Raw genomic sequence first — 11907 nt, forward strand, 5'->3', positions numbered from 1 at the left:
CTTGCGGATTGCACGAGAGACTCTGGAACGCTTTTACATGAAGCTCGGCGATCACCATTTAGTTCTTTAGACTCAACTCTCTTGTGTTGCTAATGTTATTGCACTGCTTCTCATTGCACTATTGTAACCATGCACTCATTTTTAATTGCACTATTGTTATATCACGGGACAGTATCTAAGCACTAGGTTGTAAATATCCGTGCTTATTTATTCAGACAGACTTTTGTCTTACTTTCTCCCATGAAATGTTTATCCTGGAGTGCCATGTCTAATCTCGTTGCATACGATAATTTACCTCGTTAATGCCCATGATAATTAGGACTATTCTATTCCATTCTATTCTATTCGAAAATAACATTGGAATTTCTCTTTTGACGCCGTACGTCCTTCCCACCCATTTTAAACCCTCCGTCCGAACCTGAACAAGAACACTCACAAATGATGTGCAAATATTAATTCACTAATTTTCCGAAATATCATTCTGAAAAAGAAATACTGTTTTTCTCTATTGCACAGTCGTTTAGATCTAAATTCGTATTACAGTCTTTTCGGTGTGCCTGTTTCACCCACCATCATGCAAACGTGCACATGCACTAGTTTGCTTGCGTGCGAGTGCAATTGAGTTGAAGGATTTTACACACATTAAACACACATGGGTATACACAAACACCCCCACGCGCAGGTTTACACTTTGATTTGTGCAGGTTTGACAGTCAGTCACTCAAACGTCTTGCCTGGTGTCGGTTTCGTGGAGAGAATTTAACAGGAAGTGAAGGAAATTTTCTCTGACAGAAAACTGTGACGTCGAATACGAATTTCGCTCAATCCCGCTACTCTTACGTATTATTTTTTTTAATTCTGTTATGATCTGAATTATGAACTTAAGTTGGATGAATGCGTGGGTGTGTGCAAAACGCATTTGTTCACGTTTACATAATACATAATGTATTATTTTTGTTTGTTTAATTGATTGCAACTGTTTTTACCACTGTCTTTGGTACAAATTTAATATAGGTCACCATGGGTTGCTATAACATAATTCATTTCTATTAAAAAAAACAGCAATGTGTTTACCCACAACTGAAGGTCAATTGAACACTCCTATGGTGTTGTTTTGAATATAGACTGAACAACACTCTTTAAAGTGTTAAATACAGAGGTAATGCAACACTATAACATAAATCTTACATCCTAGAACACATTTATGATTGAAATCACAATTTGAGAGTCGAAATCAAGCCCTCAAAAGAAAGCCTAGATTGTTTTACAGGTGTTTTTTCTTGTTGTAAGCTGAATTTGATATAAGAATAGAATAGAATGGAATATAATAGAATAGAACAGTCTTTGTTGAATGTGATAAGAAAGAGATTAGACATGGTACTCACAAATAAATAGCATATATATATATATATATATATATATATATATATATATATATATATATATATATATATATATATATATATATATATATATATATATATATATATATATATATATATATATATATATATATATATATATATATATATATATATATATATATATATATATTATATGTGTGTGTGAAAGCTGATCTAGTTGCTTTGTGTTTTTTTTGAAGATAGGTGTTCAAGGCTCAGTATATCACACTCTCTGCCCTTTTATGAATTAATAATTGTATTAAAATGATATAAATGCAGCTTGATTTGCCATTATCAGTTATTTAAAGGAAATATCTATACATGTGAAAAAAAATACATATAAAAGTTCGGGTTATTTTCATTTGGGTTCATTATCTTTATGGTCCCTGGTGGTTTATTTTAGAGATAAACTGCTTTATTTCTTCATTTTATGTTAAAAATAGATCTCTTATAATTTATTTGGAGGGAATAGTTTTTTTCAGCCCGCTTAAAAGACACATATTGGACATGAGTCTTTTTATCATGACAGCGACAATATTCAAAATTTCATAGCAACCTGGTGTCGGAATGTAGTGGGGATATTCTGCCCCCCTAAACTAAAAAAAATAAACAAGAAAAGTGTCTTTGTGACAAGCGGGCTCATTTTGCAACGAGGGCGGCATATGTGGTCTTAAAGGGGTCAGAGGTCAAACATCCATGAAACCACAAGGTCACGCTGAGCCCACCAGTCACCTTCCCATTGTGGCAACATATTGATATTGTCACATAGTGTTAGAAGACCCTTGGGGCCTTTCGTGAACAGTGTGGGGGGGAGGAGGCATCATAGTTTGAGGTGCTCCTTCTTAATGTGTGAAATATAATAATCAAACCTGTTGGAATGCGAAGCCAAAAAGTAACTCTTGGAATTTTCTCCTACCTCTTTCGCCATTAATTTTCTTTTCTTTTTTTGCCCCCTCCTCCTCGACCCTTTCATCCCACCCAAGCAGGGAAAGAAAAGAGGTCCTCCAAAGGCTCGGCGGACCTGACTTTGAACTTGGATCAGCTCCTCCGTTTCCCACCGCACCGCCTGAAACAGGCTCCAGAAGGAAAAGGACTACTGCTCAAATGCCGAAGCAGCACAATAGGAGGAACGCTGCAGAAAATTTTCAATTTGAGGCAAGGGGCCGAGCGGCTGCAGGCAAGCGAAAATGCAAGCGGGCTGTCTTTCTTGAACTTTCGGAGTGACGAGAATATGGGGAAGTTGAAGGTTGCCAATTTTTTGGAAGAGCGGGAGATGCAATGAGATACCCGAGCCACACTTTGCGCACCCTGTCTGTGAGTTTCTTTCAATCTTGTTTGACTGTGCTTTTCTATTTTAAGGTTTGCCTAAAAACACACTGTGTGTTATTCATTGCGTCCTTTAAAATGAAACACCTAATTTGCTTAACAACAACAACATCTGTTTCAAAAATTAGTAATAATATATGAACTATCATGTAGGCATGTGATTTTATAATACTTGGTGGTACTGGTACCCCCCCCCCAAAAAAAAAAAAAAAACTCGTGAAAGGCTGGGCAAAGAAAAATGCTGCAGTTTTGTTAATTTGAGTCTCCGTATAGTTTGCATTGCCCCATGTGCTTTATAGCCCCGTTTTCGGTTACACTCCATAATACAGCAACATCTTGCGTTTAGATATTATATACTATCCCTTTAAGATGTATAAGAAATATTTTATCCATTTTAATGTATGGGTTGCAGTTGGTAGGGATCAAGATGAAAAAATAAAGGAGAACTAACAACTGTTAGTAGCCTAAGTAGATGCATTGTTTTTTAATTATGAATTATTTTAAAAACAAATTGAATGCTATATGGGTTTGCACTAATACTATCTACATGAGAGCATAACCAACATGGCTAATTAGGTACTAGTTGGACATATGGTAGGAATTTTACAAGTGTGTGTGTGTGTGTGCAGGGGGAGGGGGGCATTCTTTATTACAATCAAATAAAATAAATAATCACATCACAGTTATTGCAAATATTTCACAATATTAAGTTTGCAGTCAGTACATCACAACTGTGGAGAAAAGTAATTTATTTTTATTTAGTACGCCGTGTTGTCCTACTGCATTGTTGTTCGCATTTTTCTGGTAAAATAATATATCTTTAGATGTAGAACAATACTAAATCCGAATTTAAGATACATCTGAAATCAATGTATTGAAACCATATGAAAACCTCCAGTTGTTTTCAAACTTTGGGATCTTAGTGTCGCAAATAATATGTTACATTTGCAGAAATATGGAGTGAAAACATGTTGAAATAATAGGAAATACCTCCTGAGTTTAAGTCATTTTGAGGAATTAGTATCAGTACCCTCATACATTAAAATCTAAATTATTGTTTGTCCTGAATTTATATGTAATTTATTGTAGCCAGGGGCGATTTTAGGTTCAGAGCTTTAGGGGGGCTGATCACCCAGAGTGTCAAGCTGGTTAAAATAAATACATATTTATTTTCATTTAAATAATTCATAAAATAATAAACAATCTACCTGTGTGTTCTCAAAATGCTTATCAATTCATAACTTTTGAAAATAGTAAATGGTTTATTGGTAATCCATCAAAATGTATTTATGATGTGGGAAACTGATGAGGAGAAAATACATAATCATTGGGAGCTAGGAATCAAATGGACCGAACCATTTCAAGGCAGTGGGATATTTCCGACGCTGCGTCGTTCACAAGTTTGCTCTATTTGACTTATTTTATCATGTTTGAGCCTCGCGTGTATTCTATGAAGGAAATGAGAGTTTAAAATAATCTAATATTCAGGGGGGCTTGGCTTGAATTTGGGGGTGTTTGAGCACCCTCAAAAGCGGGCTGGATACGCCCATGGTTATAGATATTCAAAACATGACATTTATTGTTCTTTATACTGTAAAATATAAAAAAAACATCATTACTACAAAACATATAATTGACATTCTGCAAAAAAGTGTATTCAATTTGTAACAAATGTGTAATAAACATGTAGCTAGATGTTCTCCAAATACTTTATGTTTTGACAATTTAAAGAAATTGCATTTCAACATGGGATCATAAAAGTAATTTTATTATTGTTTTTAATGCAATGTGTTTTAATATTTGACTAAAAATGAGGGTGTTTTTTTACCCCTTTGATTGATAAGACATTGCCATGGCAAATGTTAATTTGTTGTTTTTGTGTTCAATAGCATAGTGTAGTTATAGATACGTCATCATTGAAATTAGAAATGTGTAATACATGTAACAAATGCGTAATAAACGCTAAGCTGGATTGTTTTTAATCCAATACAGTACTATTTGTATGAAAAACTCAAAAATTACCTTCCATCATTGGATTTAAATAGGCAATATTATTACTGTGTCTTAGTATTTGACTAGAAAACTAGAGGATCCCCCCCCCCCCGTTTTTAATAGGCATTTGTAACATGACTTGTCAGTGTGTTGTTATCATTGTGATACAAAATGTGTTATAAACGTGTAACAAATGTGTAATAAACAGACTTTCTGCACATATTAATCGTTTTGATGACTTCAAATTTGCGTTTATACGTTGGGTTTTAACATCGTTTTATTTTTAAATGCAAATATTCTACCAAAGATAAAGGGTGTTAACTGTCTTAATATTTTTGATTGTTTTGGTCCCCCTTTTCAAAACTCCAAGCACAATCGGATGTACAGAATGTAATCAGGGAGCACATTTTGTAATAAGCTACAGTAAAATAGGTGGTTTAATCATCCATACCCCAGAAAATCGACCCCCTTATCAATAATTGCAATTCCTCTTAATAAGTAAAAATAAACTTTTAAAAAACAACACTGCACCTATACTTGCAATAAGGCCGACTATGTAGAAAAAAACAAAGATAATTTGTATTAACAGGTTTATTTTGACACAATTATTCTACCATCTTTCTTTCCCCACTTGCAGTGAATTTAGTGATGCTTATTATAGGTAGAAGTATAATTTATATACATCATATTTTTCTCCGTACAAAACGGCGTACGTGTTTTGAAATTATCAGAAAACGTATAAAATAAGGGCAAAATGCACAAGTTGACAGATATAAAACTGTATTAAATCCATTCAGTGAAAAACACCAACATGCCGATGCAAAAGGTACAAAAACACGAACGTCATGTATCTCTCTCTCTCTCTCTCTCTCCCTCTCTTTCTCTCTCTCTCGCGCTCTCTCTCTCTCTTTCGTTCCCTTTCTCTCCCTCTTTGGAGGAAAAAAAAGTAGGCGGTAATGATTAGCGGAACGACGCCGCGTTACCTGCCATTGGAGGGCCACCTGGGATTGATGAGGCGCAGGGGCCAATGAGGATGCGAGGAGCCTGTCAAGTGGCCCCAGTTAAAGGGGGCGGTAGAGGAGGAAGGGCCAGTCCGCGGAGGAGCTTTTGGGATCCTCCGAGAGCGAGCGAGAAGCACAGCCAGAAAAAGAGCGAGAAATATTTAGTTATCGTTCAAACCACTTTTGGACAAATTTGGACGTTTGGATCTGTGATTTAAACTTAAAAGCCAAGTGAGTGTTCCGTCCGTTCGTGCGTCAATCCGCGATGCAGTTTTCCACGCTGAGTGCGTGACACTCTCACTTTTACGCAAACCCGAACATCTGAACCCGTGCGTAATTTGGTGTAGTATGTTGCTGGACACGGGCCACCAGTTCCCGGGTTTAGGCTCCTTCGCCCGTCACCATCCGGCGGCTGGAGACATGCAAGAACGCGATCAGTTGAGTCTGACCCAGAACTCGTTCGTGGACTCGGCAGCCCACATGGGTGCATTTAAACTAAACCATGAATTGTCCCCACCGGGCCAAAGCTCCGCTTTCAGCAGCCAAGCACCGGGCTACCCGTCCGCAGCCACCTTGGGCGCACACGCCGTCACGTCCTACGCTGGTTCTCCGTTCAACTCCCCCCGGGACTTTTTGTTTCGCAGCCGCGGCTTCGGTGATGGCTCCCCGGCCGGGGGCCACCAGCATGCGCTTTTCGGCCCTGCAGCAGGCTCCCTGCACCCGACGCACCACCATGCAGAGACACCGCAGGGTCACCTTCTTTTTCCTGGCATCCACGAGCAGCATGGTTCCCACACCTCCGGACAAATGCGTTTGGGCCTCGCCGGGGAGGTGTTCGGAAGATCCGAACAGTACCACCAAGTCTCCAGTCCGAGGGCCGACGCATATGCAGCGGCTGCGCAACTGCATAACCAGTATGGTTCCGTTAACGTGAACATGGCCGCGCACCATCACCATCATCACCACCATCACCACCCGGGTGCATTTTTCCGCTACATGCGCCAACAGTGCATCAAACAAGAACTCATCTGCAAGTGGATCGAACCCGAACAGATGAGCAACCCAAAAAAGTGCTGCAACAAAACGTTCAGCACAATGCATGAGCTTGTTACGCACGTTTCGGTCGAACACGTCGGCGGGCCCGAACAGACCAACCATATCTGCTTCTGGGAGGAATGCCCCCGAGAGAGCAAACCCTTCAAGGCCAAGTACAAGCTAGTAAACCACATAAGGGTGCACACGGGAGAGAAACCCTTTCCGTGCCCTTTCCCCGGCTGCGGGAAAGTCTTCGCGCGCTCCGAAAACCTCAAGATCCACAAGCGCACGCATACAGGTAAACGCGCGCAATTCGCAAGAATTGTCGTTTTTTTCAATTTGTTTATATTCGAAATAACATGTGAACAAATAATGTATAATTATACCAATCGAATTTTATTCGTGGCATTGTATTCTTCCTGCATTTCCTTTACATTTTCGAATTATTTTTGACAATCCTGTAGTCGCGTCTTTTAACTTTACTCGTTCCTCAGATTATTTTTGCGCAGCGCAGAAATTGCTACAGAACAAATTAACACAATTGCAAGTGAGCTTTTTGAAAGTTGTAGTTTGTTCGAAATTAGGGAAAAAGAACTATTGAGTGGGTGTGTGCGTGGGGGTTGTTGTGTAAGTGTGTTAATGTGCGAGACAGGCCGTTCGCAGCCTTTTCACATGTGCACCTTATCTAGTGGGGAGATGCGTGATGGGTTGCCGTGAAAAAGACCAGGTGCTAATTAGATTTTTATTGTCTCCCCAAAGCAAATGGTTCGCCTTCTGTGGGCCTTCTGACGATAGTCCCCCCTCTCCCTCTAAGCAACCCCCCACCTAAATCAATATGCGCATTATTTAGGCAAAGTGTGCTAACCCCCATTCGGCTTTGCATATGCAGGAAGAATGCTGTATTTTTGTGGTTGGTGCGGAGTTGTTTTTCTTTTCTCCGCCTGAGGCGTTTTCCCGCTCGTTATGTTCATGCTGATACACATACATATTTCTTCAAATAGGAGAGAAGCCTTTCCAGTGCGAGTTTGAAGGATGCGATAGGAGGTTTGCAAACAGCAGCGACCGAAAGAAGCACATGCATGTGCACACTTCGGACAAGCCCTACCTGTGCAAGATGTGCGACAAATCTTACACGCATCCCAGCTCTTTACGAAAACACATGAAGGTAGGAATTGTGCAGTTACAAAGTAATAAACCAGATGAATTAGAATCTTGTAAAATGCTGTTGAAGACTTATTTTTATTTGGATTCATGGTTGGCATTCTCCTGTGAAGCAGACATTATCTAGTAGTAGCAAAATGTATAAAATGTAAACAATTTGAACAAAAACAATATTATTTTTCATGTGTTATATATTTTTCTTAAAAATTAAAATATATGCAACACCTAGTGAAAATTACTATCCCAATTCTTGATATGTAATGCATGTCATAGATGTGTAATAAGAGATGTCTAAATGTTAATTGCAGATGCACCAAAAAATACAATACATCAAAATAAATACAATATAATATACAATAAACAATACAAAAGCTAAAGATGTAAAAAAAACACTTCCAAGATAAAGATAAACCCTCAGGTATGAATTAAAACATTTATCATATACATTCTGCAAATAATTAACAGTACATTTTGGCCATGATTTAAAGTTATGATTTAATAGAAATGTTATGAGTTCAGCAATTTGAATAAGCACACTCGTTAGATAAAACGTCACATTTGAAATAAAACATTTGTCAGTTACACTGTCCAAATAATAAATCTTTAGTACATAGTGCCCCGAATATAAAGCTATTGATTTAATAGAAACACAATGTAAATACAGCAGTTTGCTATATGTGTTTATTTGAATTAAACATGAAATAAGAACCATCCTACAAGATAAAATATTAGGTCGGATTTAAAACTGCCTAAATAATTAATTTTAAGGACATAGTTATTCAAGTTATTCATTTCATAGAAACAATTTCTAAATACAACTGATTGTTATATTCATTTAATGTCTATTAGACATGTAATAAACACCAAATGTTAAAATACACTCTCCAATCTGAACTAAAACATTTGACATTTACATTGTTGAAAATAATAAATCAACAGTATAGTACCCACGACTTAAAACTAGGGATTTTATAAAAGCAAATTGTAAATACAGCCAATAGTGTAATTAATGTGCATTAATCATGTAATTGGCACCATACCTAGATTAAGGTAAATTCCCAGATCTAAATTGAAACATCTGCAATTTACATAATTCCAAATAATAAATCATCACTCCACATGGTCCTTCTTTTCAAGGTATTGCTTTCATTGAAACAAATTGTAGATACAAACGATTGTTATAGGTAATTAATGCCTATGAACCTTTTCATACGAACTCTGTGAAGATTAACATAAACTCTTGGATCTGAATTAAAATATTTGTGATTTATATTGTTGAAACAATCAATAACACATAGTAACACAGGAGGTAAAGCTATTGATTCGATAGGATCTCTTGAATTTCAAAATATATAGAATATATATGTTTGTCAAAAAATATGATTAAAGAGAACTTATTTCTAAGGTGTGATAATTGCCATGTAAATGAAATAATGAGCTTCATAAAATCATATGCAAGTGTTGCAAAATGTCAAAATAAAAATCAGGAATATCCATTGCACAGAACAGTTGAAACAAAACACAATGCAGAGTTTCCTTGTCCCCATGTGTTCCAGTGCCTGGAATAAACATGTAATAACATGTAATAAAAGTTTATCAAACACTCGTTTTGATTTTTCATCTCCTCGCTATACTCGCAGGTGCACGAGTCGTCCCCACCGGCGTCAGATTCCTCACCAGCGGCCAGTTCAGGTTACGAGTCGTCCACCCCACCGGGTTTGGTATCACCGGTGACCGAGACCCAAAGTAACAACACCACAATGTCCCCAGCCTCCGTGGTTCACAGCAACAACGGCCACAACAACCTCTCGTCCAATTTCAGTGAATGGTATGTGTAGCCCCCACCCCAAAATAATCAAGACGCACATACTCATTTCACAGCACTGGACTATCCCCCTTTGAGGAGATGGAAACCCATCATTGTTAGTTTTCTGATCTTCTCTCCCCTCCACGTGTAATCTAGCTCCATTTTGTAAATAGTGGCTGACTTTGGTTGTGCTAGATTTGTCTTTTTGGGTGTCTTGATGTTTCTTCGACGGTAGCTAACTGGACTCTTTGTGCACATGACCCAATCACCAATCCTAATCCATCCGTGATCCTAAACAGGCAAATCGATTGTACTATATAACGTTCCAAGGTCTGCAAACTGAAAAGTGTGCCAAAGTTGACCTCACAGACACGTCACATTTATCATGCTTGTGAATGTACATTTTTTTTGTTCTTTATTTTCAAACTAAAAGTTTCCCCAGGCTTAACCTGTGCCGTTTCTTTTCCGTTTCTGTTTTTTTGTGCTCTGCAAATTGTGACAAGCTAACATGTTACGTGTGGACAACAAAATGAACTCCATTCATGATTTTGTGTGACTGTAAATAGCCGACTGCCATATTTATCCGTTTGTAATTAAATTATGCTATTTACTTGCTACAGATGACACAGTATTTATAATTAAAAAAAGAATGTTTCTTTTAGGTTTTGGACTATAAATATGTACAATTGAAGAGCTTAAAAACTCTCCGGCGCAGTCATTTTTTGTCGTGTTTTTTGTTTCGGGAAAAAATGTTTTAAACAAGTGTTTTCATCCTGACTGTGATAAAACATTTGACTCCATATCGATATGATAATAAAAAAAAAGTGTTGCAAGTGGTAACTTATCTTCCTTCTGTGTCATTTTTATGTGTTGTGAGTCTTGTGCAAATATTTAACTGGACATTTCGATCCAAATTAGTTATCCGAGATGGTATAACACGTCGCAAACTACAAGATGTTACCCCTTCTTCTATCACACTTAATTGATTTTTAAATACAGACTAAAACATGGGATTTTTTAAAATTTCAAACAAGCATTTTTTTTCTAACCATATTTGACTTATGGTGTATGACCTTCAAAATTTGCGAAGTTTAGACTTTAGCCATAAACTTGTTGCTTGCATACAAGGAATTCCCTGTTGACTGCGTGACCCATTTTAGACTGGAACCTGCTAGGGGGCAACCAGTTGCTTCATGCCCAATGCAATCAAATTAAGGTATTTTCAAGAGATCGATTGACATTTTTATTTATTCTTTTCATCAAATACAAGGTTAAAATAAATTCAAAATTCACAACTGATAAATAAGTTAAGTCATGTTTATTTGTGACGCCCTTAATCACAGAGAGTCTCAAAGGGCTGCACAGACCACATACTTGCAAACTACAGACTATTATTACACCATCCCCTGATCTGAAACCTATATGATGGCAAGGAAAAACTCAACCTTGAGAAGGGGACCGCACATGAGGTAATCCCCCTTCCAAGATGACCAGGCTACAATGGATGTTGTAAAAACAATTAATACACGAATATCAACAACATGAAATATAGGTCATTCATAAGCTACAGCAGTGTTTTTCAACCAGTGTGCCGGGGCACACTAATGTACTGTGAGACCTTGTCTAGTGTGCCGCTGGAATTTGCCCAATTGTATCTTTCCGAAAAAATCAGGCCATTATTCAGTATTTTTGCTATCTTCAGACGAGGAATTGTAATAGTCATCCATATCAGTAGGTGGCAGTTGATTTGTATATACTTTTTATATACTAATTATCTGCTCATGTGCTAGCAGAGTACATTTAATAACTAAATTTGTTTAACAAAGCGGTTTAAAATTGCACTGTAAACATAAAAATATAAATAAAGCACATCATTCTTTTTTATTTTAAGTGTTATTTTCTTATTTTTATATATCCATTATCTGCTTATGAGGTAGTACAGTGAAATATTTGACATAACTTCATTTTCAAACATTTTTGACAGACGGTGTGCCTTGGAACTTTTTTTATAAATATTATTGTACTTTGGTTCAAAAAGGGTTGAAAGACACTGAGCTACAGAATAGAATAGAATAAAATAAAATAGAAGTGTTTTAAGCCTACTCAATAAACAATACAGAGGGAAGAAAAACGGCTGATGAGAATGTTATTTTGGTTCTGTCCCCTTTACAGTAAAAACACA

General features: G+C 37.1%; 2 protein-coding genes across 4 annotated transcripts in view; both read left to right on the forward strand.

Annotated features, from left to right (window-relative positions):
- The window catches only part of clybl (citrate lyase beta like), a 117004-nt gene extending 114286 nt beyond the window's left edge, over nt 1-2718 (forward strand). For 2 of the 3 annotated variants that reach the window (XM_088353390.1, XM_088353393.1), the window contains exon 9: nt 2390-2718. The gene's annotated coding sequence lies outside the window, so the exon portion shown is untranslated. Of the gene's footprint in view, nt 1-2386 lie in introns of all 3 variants that reach the window. The other variant, XM_088353389.1, reaches the window with a different exon arrangement.
- A 2981-nt stretch (nt 2719-5699) lies between these two features.
- Nucleotides 5700-10569, forward strand: zic2a (zic family member 2 (odd-paired homolog, Drosophila), a). The gene is made up of 3 exons (XM_088353386.1): nt 5700-7055; nt 7759-7922; nt 9559-10569. The coding sequence occupies exons 1-3, from the start codon at nt 6071-6073 to the stop codon at nt 9754-9756; spliced, it is 1347 nt and encodes a 448-aa protein (XP_088209512.1). The 5' UTR covers nt 5700-6070; the 3' UTR covers nt 9757-10569.
- The last annotated feature ends 1338 nt before the right edge of the window (nt 10570-11907 follow it).

The sequence above is a fragment of the Urocampus carinirostris genome, chromosome 14 (genome assembly GCF_059441175.1).
Source record: "Urocampus carinirostris isolate Australia breed hairy pipefish chromosome 14, RoL_Ucar_1.0, whole genome shotgun sequence".
NCBI classification, from domain to species: Eukaryota; Metazoa; Chordata; class Actinopteri; order Syngnathiformes; family Syngnathidae; genus Urocampus; species Urocampus carinirostris.